This window comes from Vigna angularis, chromosome 1 (assembly GCF_016808095.1).
Source record: "Vigna angularis cultivar LongXiaoDou No.4 chromosome 1, ASM1680809v1, whole genome shotgun sequence".
Lineage (NCBI taxonomy): Eukaryota > Viridiplantae > Streptophyta > Magnoliopsida > Fabales > Fabaceae > Vigna > Vigna angularis.
The window spans coordinates 48212384-48233068 of record NC_068970.1 but is presented as its reverse complement, the minus strand read 5'-3'; the positions used below and the strand labels follow the sequence as shown (position 1 = coordinate 48233068).

The 20685-nt window shown below is 33.7% G+C and overlaps 1 protein-coding gene across 1 annotated transcript; it reads left to right on the top strand.

Annotated features, from left to right (window-relative positions):
- The first annotated feature begins 3059 nt into the window (after nucleotides 1-3059).
- On the top strand, nucleotides 3060-6804 carry LOC128195055 (uncharacterized). Its single transcript, XM_052872085.1, has 4 exons — nucleotides 3060-3563; nucleotides 4527-4640; nucleotides 5001-5128; nucleotides 6368-6804. Exons 2-4 carry the CDS (start codon nucleotides 4544-4546, stop codon nucleotides 6659-6661), a joined length of 519 nt encoding a protein of 172 aa, XP_052728045.1. The 5' UTR covers nucleotides 3060-3563; nucleotides 4527-4543; the 3' UTR covers nucleotides 6662-6804.
- Nucleotides 6805-20685: the final 13881 nt, after the last annotated feature.

The window sequence follows — 20685 nt, the reverse complement described above, 5'->3', positions numbered from 1 at the left end:
TAATCCATCACTTAAATATGCACGAATTAGAAGAAGAGTTTAAGAGAGAAAAAGTTGGTTCGGTTGAGAGAATAAGTGAGACAAAGGTTTAACTAATTATATTCATCCTTCACTTTTGACCAGTATAATACTTCCTATAACTCACCATAAGAACAACGTTCTAATAACCACACACTTCCATTCTACAACTTAGGTACATGATAACACACAAGCTAGTTTAGGCTTTGACCATCAATTTCCTATCTTATGTTCATATTACACCATTTATACAGTTCACATAATAACATACATTTGACACTTAACACAGTTTTAGAATTTAAAGATGAGTTCATGCAATACCTGATGAACAAACCTTCGATCCCCGAAAACGGAGTCAAGAACTTGTTAACCATCGGGAAGTGTAACCGAATCGTATCAAGTCGTACACCTGGTAAGACCAAGTATCGTTCTGCCAAAGGACTCACGGCCTAGACAGTTGTGTTATTTTGTTGATTAATTAAGACTTGTGAACAAATTGTTGTAAGTTTCAAATGCAAAAGACTGAAAAGTAAATATGTATGCATGTGATGATCAATGGGCAAGAAGAAACAAAACACGTGAATTGAAATATATGGATGAATATGTTGTTGGGGTTTATCAATTTCATTTTTTCAACTCTCTTGTATTTAGGAATTCATCATTCTTTTCATTAATGTTAATGCCACTTTCTAAATTACTTTAAACTTGATGTCTCGGCGAAGAAAGCCTAATCATAATCACTAATTTACAATGTCTTGTCTCCCTAGCAATTAATCATGCATTATAGTGAACAGAAGCTTAAAGACAACCAACCATCATACTCCTATGTCTAGGTTTGTAATATACTGTTGGAAGAATTCCCCAAATCGTGATTTTTAAGATATCTCTCAATAACAATCCTAGGAAGAGAAGAGGAGAGTTGTCACATCCCCAAATCGTCCAACCCTAGGAGTACGAAATCTCCTGATACTTACAAATCATAAGATTTATGCCATACATGAATAAAATATCACAACCATTTCAGCAAAGAAGAATATCTCTAACACTTAATGAAAGAAAGCATGTATCATAAAAATGATCTTGAAGAACAACTTCCATACAAGAGAGTTTCTAAGGATTTACATTGAATCCCCAACAACAAAATAAGTTTAGTTCACCATATTCATGGTGAAACTAGATGAAATACAATGGAAAAGTGAAGGATAGAACCCTAGAAAGTTGAGAAAGCATCCTTAGCATCCAAAATCCTCTTCCAAAGGTGAAATAATGTGTTTTTGCTTCGTTCGAGCCAAAGATACAAACCCTAGGACGTCCTAAAGCATATATACTATTCTAAAAATTACAGAAAAGTGCCGCTCAGCGGTAATAGCGCGTGACCAATTCTTCCCTTCAACGTCATTTCTCCACTCAGCGGTGCCAACGGGTCTTTGAGAGTGCCGCTCAGCGGTAATTTGCGCTGAGCGGTACTTGCGGTTTCTCTTCTTTTGCACTTTCTATGTCCTTTTCTGATTCTGTCTCTATCCCTTTTCACTTCTTTAATCAGTTTCATCTAAAAACCTTCAAAAACAAGGAAATCAAGCATAAAACCTATCCAACTCTCTTATTTCCAACAATTCAACAAAATCATGAGTTCAAGCTAATTTCTAAGTCATAAAGGTTGTAATTGAAGTCAATTTTAAGTATAAAAATAACAGTTTTTCAACTGTTATCACAACCCCAAACTTAGAACTTTGTTTGTCCTCACGCAAATAAGATGTAACGCAATCTTCACCAATTCATACAATGGTTCACTACATTAAAAAATCCTTCTTTCAGGCAAGTAAATACTCAATTTAGCTCATCATCAAGACTTCAATCAAGATGTGTAGATGCTTTTAGTGTTCACTCAATCACATAATATCCAACAAATGCTATTATCATGAATGATCAATCAACTAAGCAAAGACGTTCTTATGTGTTCATGGAATCTATCCTCACTAGATAAAGTGTTTCACTCAAACACACAAGTGTATAAGAGATATTCACTCATTCACTCTACTATTACAATGTCACATGAATCAACTTTGCCTTTCATTTAACCATAATAAAAAACACTTATAAGCAAACATCATCACACGGACTTTTTAATGGCTTATAATGTGGCTGGGCTAACAATAGCAACTGGTTTTTCTGGATCACAAAACCCTTGAATTAAGAGAATCATCTAAATACAACCATTCTTAATTATTCCCAACTTTCTTTTGCATTGATCTTTTCTTTTTCTTCTTTTCTTTCCTTTTTCCTTTTCTTTTCACATGCTTAACTTTTAGCTCAATGCTTTTTATTTTCCCTTTCTATTTTCCAACAACCCCAAACTTGAACATTTATGAATACCACAAAAGGTTTTCAACTAAACTCAAGGTAAAGTTTTTTAAAAAGGGTTTTCAAATTATGTTCAAGGCTAAGGGTTCAAAGGATAGAACACATAATGCTCTCTTTTAGTGGGCTAAATTCATGCATTTGGCTAACAAAAGGGTTACCAACAAATGGCCTTGATCATATGATGCAAACAAACAAGTGATTCAATCATAGAAAACCTGGGCAAAGTCATTCATGCTTTAAAAGTAAAAACATTCAACAACAACTTTGAAGCTCAAAATCTCACATATAAGCTCATTCACATTCCACATACACATCCTGCTTAGCATCATAATCACAATCATAACATCTTGCATTTGTTCACAAAGCTTGTGAACCACCTGTATAAACATATAATGTGCACAATCTCAACATCAATCAAGACCAAAACACATCAAGCATTACTCATCATGCAATAAGTCATAAGCAAACCATCATAACAGATAAAGTTCAAATTGAGAACCTCAACCCTATTCTAAAAACAGAAGCAAATAAGTTCAATATACAAAACACTAGGTTGCCTCCCAGTAAGCTCTTGTTTAACGTCACGAGCCTGACCCAAAATCCACTAACACCTATCAGTAGGTGCAATTTTACCTTACCAACACTACAATAAAATCGTATATTACCGAGGGCCATTTGCCCTTCGGTAATGTCTGCTTACCGAGGGCCGTTTGCCCTTCGGTAATGTCTGCTTGATATTCGAACCACATCTTCATTTAGCCATTCTCTGGAGAGATCCACCCGCACACATTTCTTTTTCTCTCGAAGCTTCCCTCGTCTTCGATCCATATTTCAAGTTCCTTCGCCTCAGATCTTAATCCGCCCAGCCATGGTTAGTCTCTAGATCTTCATTCTCTTGTACATTTCTCCCTTACCTCGGCCTAATCCACCAAAGAATCCATTTTTCACCGATTGTTCTATCTTTTGCCCGATTAAAACCGCTGTTCATTCCATTCCATCTATTCAATCGTTGAATCCTTTCTCTCCACCGATCAAAACATCCCAAATCCCTAACCCTAGAATGTGCACCGATCAAACCATTCAATCTAGGGTTTGCCTCCGTTTTCCGTCATCCGTTGTTCTTCTTCTTCGATTAGCTCGATCTGTGCCAGTTTCCAAGGTTCCTCGTCGATCCGCCTCGATCTGTAAGCATTACTTTTCTCTAATGATTTTATTTTTCATAAACATTGCCTTTATTTCCTTCCTTCATGGTGGCCAAATATCAGTTGTTGTGTTTTGTTTTTTGTATGAAATATCCAGTAGCATTGTTATTCTTTTTTTGTTATTCTTTTTCTGTGTGGAAAGAAGTTTGGGAAAATACGCTCAATTTACTATTTGAGAATCCCTGCATGACAAATATGATACATCAGCTTCCCTGTCTATTTGAATACAAAATAAAAATCCTTACATATATATTCACGAACAAAAATATAACAAACTTTAATTGTTCAAATATAAAAAATCCTAGGAAGCATTTGGGATGATGAAAGGGGGATGATGTTGACAGGTTTGGGAGATGAAAGGGAGATGATGAAGTCAGTGAGTATGGATTTCTAGGAAGGTTTGAACTTGCCATAACAAATGATGTTGACGGAGATTTTACTTGTGAGAAGAGGTGCTCTGTGGAATTGGAACTTCAGTTGGGGCTCTGACTCAGTGAGTTTGCTGGCTGAACTGAAAGGAAGAATTGAAACAACCAGAAATAAACATAGGAGAAAGCTTAAGGATGTAAGAGAGGCCATTTGTTTATGTTGTCTAAGAAAAAAGTGAAATGCTGTTGGTGAATTGTTGTGAAAGAGGGAAGTGTTGGCGGATATATATAGTGGGAGGGGTGAAATAAAATGAGGGAGATGGTCTGAGTGGACTGAATGAGGTGATAATGCGTTTGCGATTTGGTAGTGAAATTGAAGGGGATTGATTTGTAGGTTTGCATTAACCTAGTGGTAAGGTTGGTGGAGACAGAGGATAGCCAGCTAAGGGGAGAGTTGGCACGGATAATAACAACACGAGATGGCGACATGAGGACAAATCCCGTGTACCCTCAAACTCTTTGGCACATAACAGAAATCAAGGGGAGGGACCCTCACATATACAATGTTTCAATGCAGAAACTATCTCTCCAAAAATGATTGTCTTTCTTGCTTCGACACTGCCTCCACCCAAATCCGCAACTGCTCCAAAGCCAATGGCGCCAGAGTTATCTACAACGATTGCTTCCTCAGGTATCTATCTGTCTATTCATTCAAATATATTTAAATTCACTTTGATTTTGCTGTTTGAAATTCTCAAAATCTGACAAGGTTCACAGAGGTATGTAAATGTGGAAAGTTTTCACTTGCATGCAACGCTTGGTATAAATTAGTTCCTGCTTAATGTTTTTTCAAATAGAAATAATGACAAGCTACCAAAAGCAGTATCAGATTGCGTTTTGTTCGAAGCAATTTAATCTTCGACAATTTTTCTGCATTTGATGTAGTATACTGCACAACACAACCCTTTTATTTGTTATTATCAATTATTTTATTCTGAAAAGTCGTATCTATATCATTTATTTCAAAATCTAAACTTGTGTTCCGTTGCAGGTGACATACTGGGAGCAACTGAGTTAAGAGGACCAGTTAACTACAAATATAATGATTTGAAAGCTGGAACTAAAAATTTCAGTGCTGAAAATAAACTTGGAGAAGGAGGTTTTGGTGCTGTATACAAGGTGAATTTTATGTTGTGTATATTTTAATAACATAATTGCAAGCATCCTAATGACAATGATTAATGTGTAAGATTTTTTTAAAAGCTGTCAAAATATTCTCTTTTATTTGAAGTTTTTGTTTATGTTTGCAATTAATAAACAAATAATCATTTTCCTAATGTCCTTTACAAGTTTTTAAAAGTATACAATAAAGATTTGATAATTTTTTAAAATAAATTAAAAAAAGAAAGAAAAATGTCTTCAAAAAATAAATATAAATACAAAACCTAACAAAGAAATACTTAAAGCTACAGTTACATAAACTGAAGATCTCTTTCACTGATTTGCCAATCATATATTTGGAATAATAGGGTACTCTAAAAAATGGAAAAATTGTTGCCATAAAGAAATTAGTGTTGGGATTAAATGCAATTGGATGCATCTCTGTTCCGGAATCTAAAAGCCTTGGATTAAATGCAATTGGAAGAACAATACTTCTTTTTCCCATGATTTGAAAAGTCCACACATCTTTTCACTTTTGATCAATTATTGATGTGGTTGAACGTTTATCTTAATTGCTTTTTTGCATGAATAATTGGAAGCATTGTATCGTAAATATCAATTCCAACCGTAATTGATTTGATTGGCATGGTTATAGATAGATGTACATGATTCATAGGTCAAAATTAACCTGTCAAATACTAAATGAGTTGATTTATATAAATGATTTTTTCCTTTATATTAACCTGTAAAAATTAACGTTTCAAGTTGGCTTTATATTCCTTTATTGCTATTTTTTCCAATAAATCTCTTAATTATTTGATTGATTAAATATTAGTGAATATAATATTTAAGTTAATTAGATTTTTCCAGTAAGATCGAGTTTGATTATTGCACAGATAAAGAGATGAGATATGAGTGTATAAATCAAATTTTGTATTTGATTTTATCAAATATAGATAGCGTTTCGTGAATTTCGATAGGAGTACAAAGTTTGATTATTGCACATATCTTACCCATCATATTTGCTAATTATGTGGGCATAAAGTTATTCGTGTCTTGTTTATTTTTCAATACTAAAGTCTTGCATCATAAATTTCAATTATATTCTCTACCAATCTTTTATGATTCGGCATCTTAACTGATTTTTCTGATCATACTTTCGTGTCAACCATCATAATTGAGTGTTTGGTTATGGGTAATTGATCAAAAAATTGCATCTTCTCATCTTGCAGAAGTAACCGTTTTACTTATGTTCAGAACAGAACAAGATTTGTGTCTTTGGGTGCTGTGAGCAATGATTTAGTTGAAGAGAGTGTGGAAGGTGATGACCTAAGGAGCAGAATCTTGAGGCTAAGGCTCCCCAAGCGAAGCGCCACAAACATTCTTCAGAAGTGGGTCCTTCAAGGGAATCCTGTTACGCTCTCTCAGCTTCGAGATATTTCCAAAGAGCTTCGAAGATCACAAGGGAAAGTAGTGCAATTGCTGTTTGTTTTGTCATATCATGCAGTATGTATTAGATTCGTTTGGTTAATTGTAGGTGTAGTGCATTAGGAATTCAATTTTACACGTTGCTATTATTCGGTCAAATTGACCTGTGTGCTTAAGCTGGTCGGTGAACTTGTTCTAGTGCATTCACAAATTGTGTTTTTTTAATTGGATAAGTGCAGATTTTTCAGAGAAATAAATGAGCTGTTATAGTGAATTGGAATTTGCCTTGTGATAAGTGAGCTGTCATAGAGAAATAAAGAGAAATAAATGAGCTATTATGTGATACTGTCCTTCGGTAATTACCGAAGGCTTCTGTCCTTCGGTAATTACCGAAGGCTTCTGCCCTTCGGTAATTACCGAGGGCCGTAGACCGTCGGTAATGGTTAGCGACAACATGTTTACCGACGGTCTAATAGCCGTCGCTAATCCCTCGGTAAATTGTCATTATCGACGGCTTTTGGATGTTACCGAAGGATTCTGGCCTTCGGTAATGCCCTCTTTTTTTGTAGTGCAACACCCATCAGTAGGTGTAACAAACCTGTTAATAAACCTAGTATCCTTTAGTAGATATTTAACTACCTAGCATCTATCAGTAGATGCTAACCCAAAAAGTTTCAATCATAAAAGTAATGTCCAAAAATTACAACCAATATCAAAAATTAAAATAATATTCTTAAATTACTGAGGTGCCTCCCAGAAAAGCGCTCTTTTAATGTCACTAGCTTGACCCAGTAAAGCTCACGTTCCATCTTCAATGTTGGTGTCTATCTTTCTATCATCACACCAACTCATCAACTACTTCCGGTCCACCTCTTTGACTCTTCTTGAATGTGGAGACTCAATTTCTATCACTCCATCTTCTTTATAGTCTTTAACAATTCACAACCTGTTTTTGAATCTCACATGTTTACCAGGTTTGGGTTGTGCTTGCCTTGAATCATCATGAACTGTCCTTCCTTTGCTATATTGTTCTTCTTCCTTATCCTGAAACAAAAAACAATTTTTACCTTTGAAGCTTGGCTTTGGATTTGTAGAACTAGTCATGGGTACATCTTGACATGTAGCTTTATAACTAGTCTTTGTCCGTTGTTCCTCTTTGAAGACATCAATAACCTCATTTTTTCTCGGTCTTGAAACACCACTATTCCTTCATCTACATCAATGATGACTTTAGCCAGTTTCATAAATGGTCTTTCAAGAATAATAGGAACCATTTCATCCTTCATCTCCATCACCACAAAGTCCACCAAGAATTTTAGTTCTCCAACACAAACCATAACATCCTCTGCTATACCATAAGGATTCTTTGAAGAGCCATCCGCCATTAACAAATTCATCTTTATAGGCTTGACTTTAAGATCACCCATTTGTTCAAGTAAAGAATAAGGCATTAGATTAACGCTTGACCCTAAATCAAGTAGGGCTGTATTTACCTTTTTCTTTTCTATGACACATGGAATGGTGAAACTTCCTGGATCTTTCTCTTTTAGAGGGAGTACCTTCTTCTTGACCGCTTTGTAATCATTTGTCTCCTCTTCTCTATGTATTTTCTTTGTGGATACTTGTTCCATGGGTTTTGTATAATTTGTAATTTGTTGCAATGCTCCTTCAAAGGTAAATCACCCTCCAATTATTTGAATATTTCTGTAAAATGTCCAAACGGTCTCTCTTTCTCTAATCTCCCATAATTTGTTGGAAAAGGAAGAATATCTTCAATTTTTATCTCTTCTCTCTCTTCTTTTTCATCTACTCTCTTTTCTTTCTCATCTTTTCTCTCTAACTCAACTCTTTCAACATCTACACTCACTAAAACTCTACACTCTTCTTTAGGCTTAACCTCAATATTAGCCCCAAAACTCTGATCATGCCTTTCTTCCAACTTCTTAGTTAACTGTCCGATTTGCATCTCCATACTTCTAAGGATTGCTTGATGGAAAGTTTCTTCCAACTTTGTATGTTTTTCAGTGAGTGTAGACATCTGTTGCCATAATGATGGTTGTTGTTGTGGCCTATTAAATTGTCCTAATTGCCCAGCTTGTCCAGATTGTCCCTGACCTTAACACACGCTTGGGTGAAGTTTCCACCTGTGGTTGAAATTACCTTGGTGGTATGGAAATTGATTGTTCATGAAATTTACATCTTCTAGGGCCTCCACTGGAAAAGCACATTGACCATTGATATGGTCACCACCACATAGTTCACACATCTGTTGTTGAACTTGAGCAACAATTTTTTAATTCCTTCGGCAATTGAACAAGTGTCATTGTTAGATTCTCCAATTGTTGAGTTATAATCTTATTCTGAGCGAGCAAGACATCATTTGATTGCAATTGTAGAACCCCTTTCTATTGAATAGGAGATCCTCTATCACTATGCATTTCATTGTCATTAGCAGTCATGTTCTCTATCAATTCTATTGCTTCCTCTGGAGTCTTACATTTAATATTACCTCCAGCTGAGGCATCTAACATCAACTTGGTTTGTGAACCAAGACCTCCAAGGAAAAGTAGAACTACTGTTGCTTCATCAAAATCGTGCATGAGAGTCTTTCTCAAAAAGCTTTTGTACCTGTCCCATGCTTGACCTAATGTCTCCTCCATGCCTTGTCTGAAAGAATAGATCTCTTGCTTCCCTTTGTTGACTTTAGATTGTGGGAAGTACTTATTCAAAAACTTTGCAACCAGCGCTTCCCATTCTCTAAAACTACCTTCTGGAAAAGAATTTAACCATAACTTAGCATTGCCTCCCAATGAGAAAGGAAACAAGCTAAGCATGATTGCTTCATCCGACACTCCATTTATCTTCACGGTCTTACAGATTTCAATGAAGGTGGTGAGATGTTCATATGGTCTTTCATGTGATAGCCCATTAAACTGATTACTTTTCACCAACTGTATCAACTCCGATTTCACCTCCATGTTTGCAGCATTGACCCTCGGCCTTGCTATACTATTAAAATGTTGAGGGCCAATGATAAGTGCCAAGAATTGCATATCCTAAGCACTTATTTTAATCTCCTTTGATGCATTATGGAGTAAAATCTCATGAAAAGTTGTATAATATGTATATATTGTTGATTTTGTATCAGTTTGAGTGTTTTTGTGTGTTTATTTTGCAGTTAAATAAGGATTGGAGAAGAAAATAAAGAGTCACTATTCACGCGTTGACCGGCACTATTCATCCGTTGACTTTACTGTTCACGCGTTGACTTTACTGTTTGACTCGCCCAGCGAGTTGACTCTGCTCGCCCAGCGAGCCAGCTTGCCCAGCGAGCTGGAACAGCTCGCCCAGCGACCGACGCTCGCCCAGCGAGCGTACGTTCGTCGCCCAGCAAAAAATCACTTAAGGTTCTTTCTTTAAAAACGCGATCCAGAGGCAGAAACCAGGCAGTTCTGGAGGGGAGAAGCTAGGGGAGACTCTGCAGCTCGCGTCCATGCTCGTTTTGGGTGCTCCGGAGTGGAATTTCAACACTTTCTACCATCCAATCCATCCTTTATCGCTTCTATGATGTATATGTGTAGCTAGAACTCCATTTCACTGGGGTTGAGAGTACATTTCTGAAACTCTTTGTAATTTCTATATTAATGCATGATCTTGTATGAATTTTGTGTTCTATCTTTATTATTCATGCCTATGATGAGAATCTGAGCTATTTGAACGGTTAAATCATTGAGAAATGTATTAGACCGCGAACCTAGGATAGAACTGCTAAAGGATTTCGAGTCCTAGACATAGGAGGAAATTTTTAGTCATCTGTGACATTGTGATTAAGGCAAATCTGATAACTGAATTATCTAAGAGATTAGGATTTAGTTTGAATGATTCTGAACGGTCATCTGAGAGATCAGGACTGCATGCGCCTAGGATGTTGATGCTAAATTTTGAGGAATTGTGTTAGTAGAAAAATTACTTGAGTGATGAACTTGAAAATCAACCCCAGTGAACTTTAATTCATCTGTTTTTACCACTTTAATGTCATCTGTGTGCAAATCTTACTTGTGTTGTAAAATTAAATGCTAAATTAGTAAACTTTAATCATTCCGTGAATCAAAACAAATCTCTTGGGAAAACGATTTCCGGACTTACCGGTTTATTACTTGTACGATTCGGTACACTTGCCGAGGTCACAACAGCTAACCATAGTGGTGTAATCTGCAAGAGTCCGTCTACCATTATTCTCCTCTGCCATATTTTCAGTGCTATGGTAAGACCTTTGTGGAGAAGGTTGTAAGAGTGTATCAGGAGAAGGGAATAGTTCTCTTGAAGTTCGAACTCTCCTCCTCCTTCTACTTTCGTCCAGGCCTTCAAGAAGAGGTTCTGAGGTTTTCTTGCTTCTAGAGCGAATTGCTTCCTGCATACACAAGAAAACAAAACCCTAGAAAAATTTTGTTAGCACAAAAAGATAGAAAAGAGGAAAAATAATCAAAGGATATAATTGAAAAGATAAGAAGATAGGAGATAAAAATAGAAAATAAAAACCGAAAATAATAAAAAAAAATAAAAATAGAAAAACCGAATAAAAGCAGAAAAAAAATTCAAAACAAGTCAAAAATAATCAAAATCACACAAATAGACTAGTTAACCCACGAGTCCCCGGCAGCGGCGCCAAAAAGTTGATGAACAAATCTTCGATCCCCGAAAACGGAGTCAAAAACTTGTTAACCATCGGCAAGTGTAACCGAATCGTATCAAGTAATAAACCTAATAAGACCAAGTATCGTTCTCCCAAAGGACTCACGGCCTAGACAATTGTGTTATTTTGTTGATTAATTAAGACATGTGAACAAATTATTGTAAGTTTCAAATGCAAAAGACTAAAAAGTAAATATGTATGCATGTGATGATCAATGAGAAACAAAACACGTGTATTGAAATATATGGATGAATATGTTGTTGGGGTTTATCAATTTCATCCTATCCACTCTCTTGTATTTAGGAATTCATCATTCTTTTCATTAATGTTAATGCCACTTTCTAAATTACTTTAAATCTGATGTCTCGGCGAAGAAAGCCTAATCATAATCACTAGTTTACAATGTCTTATCTCCCTAGCAATTAATCATGCATTATAGTGAACAGAAGCTTAAAGGCAACCAACCATCATACTCCTATGTCTAGGTTTGTAATATACTGTTGGAAGAATTTCCCAGATCGTGATTTGTAAGATATCTCTCAATAACAATCCTAGGGAGAGAAGAGGAGAGTTGTCACATCCCCAAATCGTCCAACCCTAGGAGTACGAAATCTCCTTATACTTATAAATCATAAGATTTATTCCATACATGAATAAAATATCACAAGCATTTCAGCAAAGAAGAATATCTCTAACAATTAATGAAAGAAAGCATGTATCATAAAAATTATCTTGAAGAACAACTTCCATACAAGAGAGTTTCTAAGGATTTACATTGAATCCCCAACAACAAAATAAGTTTAGTTCACCATATTCATGGTGAAACTAGATGAAATACAATGGAAAAGTGAAGGATAGAACCCTAGAAAGTTGAGAAAGGAGCCTTAGGATCCAAAATCCTCCTCAAAGGGGTGAAATAGTGCGTTTTTGCTTTGTCCCAGCCAAAGATACAAACCCTAGGACGTCCTAAAGCTTATATATTATTCTAAAAATTGCAGAAAAGTAGGCTTAAGCTCAGAAAAGTGCCGCTTAGCGGTAATAACACATGACCAATTCTTCCCCTCAGCGGCATTTCTCCCCTCAGCGGTGCACACGGGTCTTTGAGAGTGTCGCTCAACGGTAATTTGCGCTGAGCGGTACTTGCGGTTTCTCTTCTTTTGCTCTTTCTGTATCCTTTTCTGATTCCATCTCTATCCCTTTTCACTTCTTTCATCAATTTCATCTAAAAACCTGCAAAAACAAGGAAATCAAACATAAAACCTGTCCAACTCTCTTATTTCCAACAATTCAACAAAATCATGAGTTCAAGTTAATTTTTAAGTCATAAAGGTTGTAATTGAAGTCAATTTCAAGTATAAAAATAACAGTTTTTCAACTGTTATCAATACCAGACATACATAATCAAGTTATCTATACTATTAAACCAATACTCATAAGCATTACTAATCATATTAACTCATTTGTTTGATAGTTCAAACAAACTCAATATTTAAGAATTCAATTTTCAATGGCACAACGTCAATCAATGTGAACAACAACTCATAATTACATCTATAAATTTCATATTTGTTGCACTAAATTGTTATACATTTGTAGCAGGAATAAAACTTACTTCAATTTCTCTTGCCCCATCACTAACAAAAGCTCCATTGGTCTTCTTATGGGTACCTATCCAGGCTTTTCCTCTCCTAACTTTGTGCCCACACTCTCTTTCCTATGAAAATGGACGAATGCATAGTAAGTATGTCATAAATATAATGAGAAATAGAAAGCTAAAGAACAATAACACTTCACCATTTCTTCCCTCTTCCTTGCAATGCTCATTCGGGAAAGCATCAATTTTGGTATAATGAAGACCAAGCTTGTTAATGACTTTTTTGGCTTCATAGAATGAATTTGGAATTTTAGCATGTTGAAATGCATCTGCTAGCAACTCTAGTATCATGGACATAACTTTGTCACTTATTCTGCATAGACATTTGATGTGATACAACTTCACCAAGAATGAAAGTTTCGAATATTTATCACATCCTTCATATAAACTTTGTTGTCCATCTTGCATTAATTCAAAAATATCGGTCCCATCGTGACTTCTAGTATGACTTGACTTTGCACCCATCTCGTCATCATACGCCATGTCATTGTTAGAGCAATGATGTGCAAATACATCATTAATCATTTCACACATATTATCATTAATTTCAACTCTTCCACCATCTTCTTCGGCCATTACTTGAGGAGCTTCGACCATTACTTGAGGCGCTTCGTATTTACTCTTCTCTCCCCGTGTAGAAGCCACACTGTATACCCTTTTGGAAAAGGTTTAATAATTAAGTGATCAAATACTTCTTCACGACTTTGCCATTTCTTAAAATTGCATTTCTGATATGGACATATTATATTTCCCCTAACATCACTATTAGTTAATGCAAAGTCCAAGAAGGTATCCAATCCTCTCATATATTGACTTGTATTTCGAGGCATGTCTATCCATGATTTATCCATTAAAACGACCTCTGTTCATGCCATGAGGATTGAAAGGTTAAAATAAGTGACGATATTCAATGAAACACTACATAAGATGAATTTACTAAACTGGTTATAAAACTAAGTAGTTCTAAGTTTATGGAATTGAAAAATTCAAAACTAAGTAGTTACCCTACTTAGTTATGAAATTGTTACTTGGAATAATTTAATACTAAGTAGTAAACCTTAAAAGTAAATGTTGATTGAATAAAACACTAAGTAGAGATTAATTAATTCTGTTTCTGAGTAAAACACTAATGAATAAAACCTTTGTCAGAGGGGGAAGAAAAGGGAGAGGAAAGAAATGAAAACTAATTTTGTTTCTGAGTAGAGAATAATCATATATACATAGAGAGGAAAGAAATGAAAACTAAAGCTAATAATTTTTCACCTGAATAGTCAAAGTAAAGCTCTTTGATTCACTGTCCAAAAGTCTTTGTTGTAATGTAATTATTACAATATATGTGACAAATCCAAAAAATGTATATAATTATTAACTAAAATACACAAGATCATTAGTTAATATCTATAAAGGTTATGCTTCCAATGCAAACATCAAATGTTCCTTCTTCTTGCAAAGCAAAATTTCAGCGGGAGGTTAACTTGATATCCAAAATTAAACATAAAAATATAATAAAGGTACTTCTCAATTTCTTTTCTTACTTAAGTGCTTCATAATATATCTTCTTCTTTGCACTCTTTGTTAATTATTCTTCTAATGGTTATAAAACCTGTAATAGATTTATACTTTTTCTTTTATATATTTTTCATTCACTATTTTTATTCTATATGAGAGTTCTAACTATACATTTAAATTCCTCACATATATATATTGTTCCATTGCACTGCAAACCTTCATAACAATTTGCTTCTTAAGATTTACTGTGGTTAGTCATAAAGGATATTAGAATGATAGAATTTTAAAGACTTTTTTAGTTAATTGGATGATTGACTAGAGAGAAGTAATTTAGCTACAAGTATTACGTAATTTAAACTCATTTTGCAGTTTATAGGCGCCTCTGTGGAGCCAACAATGATGATAATCATAGAACTTTTGGAAGGTTCGCTACATAAATACCTAGGGAGCATTTATCCAAATGCTCTTAGTTTAGAGCAATCCATAAGTTTTTCTTTGGATATTTCTCAGGCCATGGAGTATCTGCGTGCAAATGGCATTATTCACCACGATCTAAAACCTGGTAATTATGTTTAGTTATAATGATAAGTATCTATACAATGTGATATTTGAATGACTTTTTACGTTTTGTTGTATATTTTGTCTGCTCTGAAATTTAGTATGTATGCTTTTAAATTAACGCTTTTTGTTAACTTATGAAATGTCTAATGTAGATACAGACTAATTAAGGGGATCCAATAAATATAAGTATTTTTAATTCTTTACCTTTACAATAACTAGTTCATTAATAATAGTCAAGGAAACTCATTAACACTGATTGATTTTCATATATATATTTTTTTCTGAGTACAAGAGGTGTAGTCATTTCAATTACAAGTTATCCATGACTTCTTTAGGTAATTTGCTTTAGAAGCATTAAGTCTATTGTCTACCCATTAAGTTTATTGTCTACCCATTAACCCTTGGAATGCTAAAATGGTGGATATGAGTTAAAAGAAGACCATGTCACATTACCAAACCATATAACAAAACAATATGATGCTAATATTGACAACTCAGTTTTGACATCCCATATCAATCAGTCTCCAAGATAGCAGCAGCTAAGCCAAACAAAGCAGACACAATGCAAACAAATAGTTCCTAATACTCATATATAATAGATGCTCAAATCTCAAAATTTACTCTCAAGTGTGAAGATACAGAAAACTAATACTAGAAAACTTATAACTTAAAGACAAAACCATCATTGACTTCAGGCAAAGCATACAAAAACAAATCAGCAACTACAAATAAAAAATAAAACACAACAAAATAAAAATGCAGTCCTAAGAAGTGTGAAACAAATGCTTTGAGGGCTGAAGAATAACACAGATATACACATTACAAAATTTTATTGGTGCAATAACACGGTATCTTCCACCTTTGGCAACAACGACTGCACAAAGAGTCTTTCCAATGCCAAACGAACAAAATCAGCCCCAAGACATGAATGAAGACCAACAACAAGATCTAGAAAATCCTTATAAGGAATATCAGTATTAGGACTTTCAAACATTTTATATTAGTAACTTGTTAGTTATCCTATATTATTAACACTTAGACATTTTAAACATGTTTGGATTTTATAAATTATTATGTATAAAGATTATTATTAAATCAATATATGAAACTATTATTCAGTATTGTGTGTCTTTGTAACATTGAATTGTCTGCATTGTATCATTGAATTGGTTTTACATGTATGTCTAGTCTTTGTAACAAGTTTAATCTTCCAATATGCCAACTCAGTTACATATACAGATTTATCCGTACGTAACATTACCTACGAATATATTACATAGGAATTTTGGTTCGTCAATAATCCATATATAAGACATTGCATACGAATTTTGAGAGTTACATACAGATTTTGACTATATGTAACTACACTTTTTTTTGTAGTGAGAGCAAGTTGGGTGGATGAGGAAGGTGTATGATTATAAGGTTTAGGTGGGCTTTGTGGGTGAGGGGTAGGGGTACAAGTTTGAACTTCAGCCACAATCTTTAGGTTGATCAAAGATGTATTGATATCTTCATTAAAAGCTTTTTCAATGAGAAGTACTGATCTTTGCGTCTTCTTCAACAATGATCGAGTGAAGAGAAGAGTGTTGTTTATCATGACAATTTCAAGAACAACATCAGCAAAATCAGGTGAATTTTGGATGACAAATATTCACTAGTGCAGTAAAGGGAAACAACACCGATTATTTTCGTATATACACAGCGGTTCATGAACCGAGGTATATACAGACGAGGCAAAAAGGGGTAGCCTTTTTGCCTTGGTTCTAAACCGAGGCAGTATGTGGGGATCTTTTGTCTCGGTTCGTTTGAAACCGAGGCGGTACATGTTTTTTTTCTCAGAAATTGGGTCTTTTGCCTATTCAATTTTTTCCTTTTTTTATTTCAATGCGACAACAGAGGCGGCAAACGAAGCAAAAAGCAACGACAAAATGGTCGAAGGCGGCGACGAAGGGTCGAAAGCGACGACGAAGGGCCGAAGGTGGTGACGAATAACCGAAGGCGGCAAGGAACGACCGATGACGATGACGAACAACGATGGCAACAAGGAAGTGACGACCAGTGGCAACAAGAGAAGTAGAGGCATCAACATTCACATGACAAATGAAGTGACGACCAATGATGGAGGTAATGGCGGCGGTCAGTGGTGGATGCAGAATCGACGACCAGTGATGGACGCAGCGCGACGGCTAGTGGTAGAGGCACCGGCGACGGAGCGACACGAAGAAGTTGTTCGCATAAGATGAGAAGCGGTTCTCTGGCAAAAGAAGAAGAAGAAAGAGTGAAATGTGCTTACACTTTTACGTTTCTGGAATTTAACTATCAAAGAGGCTATTACCTTAGTTATGGTATATCAATTATATTTTTGGAAATAGAGATGATTTCGTGATCAAAGATGATAAAGATGAACAAGAATGGTGAAAATAGGATAGGTCTGGCGGTTTTCTAGAAACCCTTGCTAATCCCGGCGGTTTTTAAAAACCCCTGCTAATCCCGACCGTTTTAGCAAAACTCCTGCCAATTTTGACGCAGCTTTTTCCAGGGGTTTTGGTATCCTCGAGAATTGTATTTTTCGAGGGTTAAAACTCCGCTAATGTTAAAAATAACTCCTATTAAAATTGTATATTTTTGTAGTGACGTTAGTTCGTACTAAATCAAGACATATAATATTGCTAAAATTATGAAATTGCCACTACAATTTTATACGTTTCTATTTCAAACACACGTGCGAGTTAAAAAGTTATTTATTTAGTAGTGATCATGTGTGCATTTGAGCGTTTAGGTAAGTTTGTTCAACTCAAATCCTTTATAAAATCCATATTCTTATGTGTGGACTTAGTCGATGCGACCCTTTTATAAATAAAAATCCATATTCTTATTACTTGTGGCCTTGTTCAATATTATTCCTATATAAATAAAATTTTAATTTTTTATTATTATTTAACTTGAGGATGAGCAACATTACTCCTTTACAAATTAAAATTATCTTTTCATTTTTCAGCATAGACTCAACTGACGAATCTCTTTATAAATAAAAGTTAATCTTTTTATTACTTATTGTTGATCTTATCATATGAATAAAATCTTGATTTTTTATTATTATTTAGTACTATTACTTTATAAATAAAAATTATATTTTCATTATTTAGTGGTGGCTTGATCGATACTATTATTTTATAAATAAAAATTATTTTTTTCTTTAGTATAAGTTAGACCGATATTAGCACTTTATAAATAAAACTTAATTTTTTTTATTATATATGGTGAGCTGGCCAATGCTAGCTTTTTATAAATAAAATTAATTTTTATTTTTATTTCTTAGCATGGACCAGCTAACGCTAGCGTTTTAAAAATAAAAATTAATTTTTATTATTATTGGACCAACTCAAGCACATGAAACATCTCCAAGACCGACGCTTCTACTGTCCATTTCAACAACACCTACGCAATATTATGGAAGTGAATAGAGCTGTCAAAATGGGTCACAATCCGCATGTCAATCCGACCCACCATGAGTTTGAGTTTGAGTCGGGTTGTGTTTGAAAAAATTGTATTTTTTTATGTGGGTCAGATTTCAACCCGACTCATTTAAATTTGGTTCATGCGGTTTGAATCCGTGGTGGCCCACCAACTCATCTATCTAATTTTATTTTATTAAAATTTAATTTTAATTTTATAAAAAAATATTTATTACTTTTTTTGCTTGAAAAATTTATTTAAATTTCTTATTTTCAAAATTAATTAAACACTCATGTTAGGAGTAAAATTTGTTTAGATTTGAATTATAGAAAGTTTGTAAAAAAAAAAATTATTTAAAAAAATTATAATTAAGTGAACCGGTGAGCCAACCCGTTTATCCACCAACTCCTAGTGGATCGGCTGGATTCGAATTTTTCTGGCTTTTTAATAAATGAGTCGGGTTGGGTTAGCTCACTAAATGACTAACCCGTGGTAGACCGGTTCGAATCAGGTCGGGCCGGATGGCCTGTTTTGACAGCTCTAGAAGTGAGTTACCCGTGTTCTTGTAGTGTATAGATGAGAAAATATAATACAAGAAAGTTAAAAATTCCTAAAAGAACAATATTACTGTCAAAGTTTGTTTAAGAGAATGATGGGGGAGTTTGAGGAGAATTAAGTTGCTTAATTAGATTAGAAAATCCTATCTTTTTTTTAATAAACAAACGATTTTCAACTTCAAGAACTTTAATAAGTTTAGCCATTGGCTACTAAACTGCCATCTTATAGGGATAACACTTTGGTGGTTTGAAGTACAGACTGTTGCATTCATTAGATCTATTATTAAAGACCACAACTTCACATAAATTATATTTCATGAAATATTTCTGTAAATAGTTCATGGAATTTTCAAAATTCATGTGAAAATTTGTAAGAAAATAATTTTTTACGACTTTTTATATAGAAAAAACTTATAGTATAAATTATACAAATTTTAATAAATTCTAGTAGTATATACTACCTTTTTATTTTTGTTTTTGTAAATGTTGTAATCGTTAGAGTTGCTTTTGTACCTAATTTAACCTCACTTTCCACTCACATTTAACATTCACTTTTCTCTGTATTCATTCTTCTCTTATTACATTAACTTCTAATTAGGAATACGTTGACAATCAGCCAGTTCATAAACTTAATTTTCCTTTATTGTAAATAATCATTTGTTAATATGTATAACATTAAAAAATAATTAGTTTGATAAACATATCTGACTAAAAGAAAATATGTAGAGGATATTTACAATTTGTTGCTTTTTAGGGTTATCTGTTCTGAATAAATTGTATAATTTTTTTTGCGACAAGCTTTCAGGCAACTTGTGTGGTGCCTAGTTACATATTATCAATTATATTCATATTTCCAAATTAAAACAAAAACTGATAAATTTAAAATTTATTAAATTTATGTTGGATGAAATTCATACTAAAAAAACTATATCATATATATATATATATATATATATATATATATATATATATATATATATATATATATATATATATATATATATATATAACATTTATAAAATACACTAAACGCCTTCGTTAAATCAATGTTATATTTTCTTATAAATCTAACATAAGAAGTTATTTTTTATTTTTAATAAAAAATTTATTTCGTATGACGTATGTGCATACGTATATATATTAATTTCTAGTTTGGTATTCATTAAAGAGATAAAGAGAAAAGTAATTATTTCTTCCTCCTCCCTTTTCTTTTAACTTTTTGCTATAGAAGGGATTTTAGGCAAAAATCATTATTCATTTTCGACCCCATTAGCTGAATTAGGAAAGACTGACATTTCTAAACCATAACTCAATTTTTTATTTATCTTTCATCATTTTAATTATTTAATTTATTAAGTATAACAAGAATAATGGAGCGTCTTTTATGTCGACGTATTAGTTTGAATATCTAAACATTTAGTAAAAGTTAAAAAAAAAACAAAAAGTATAATTTATTATTTAAATATTTATTCCTGCTTTTTTTACAAATTTTTTATAAAGAATACATCTAGTTTACATAGTCTTTAAGAGTGTGATGCGATGGACATATACGGATTCTTTGATAAGAACAATAATTTAGATTAAAGAAACTATAATAATAATAGTAACAGTAACATCTCAAATCCGTCAATGTTTAATAATACATAATTAATACATTTTTATGTTTATATACAGATTAGGATATGTAACTAATACGTGCTATGCATGGAAGGAACGA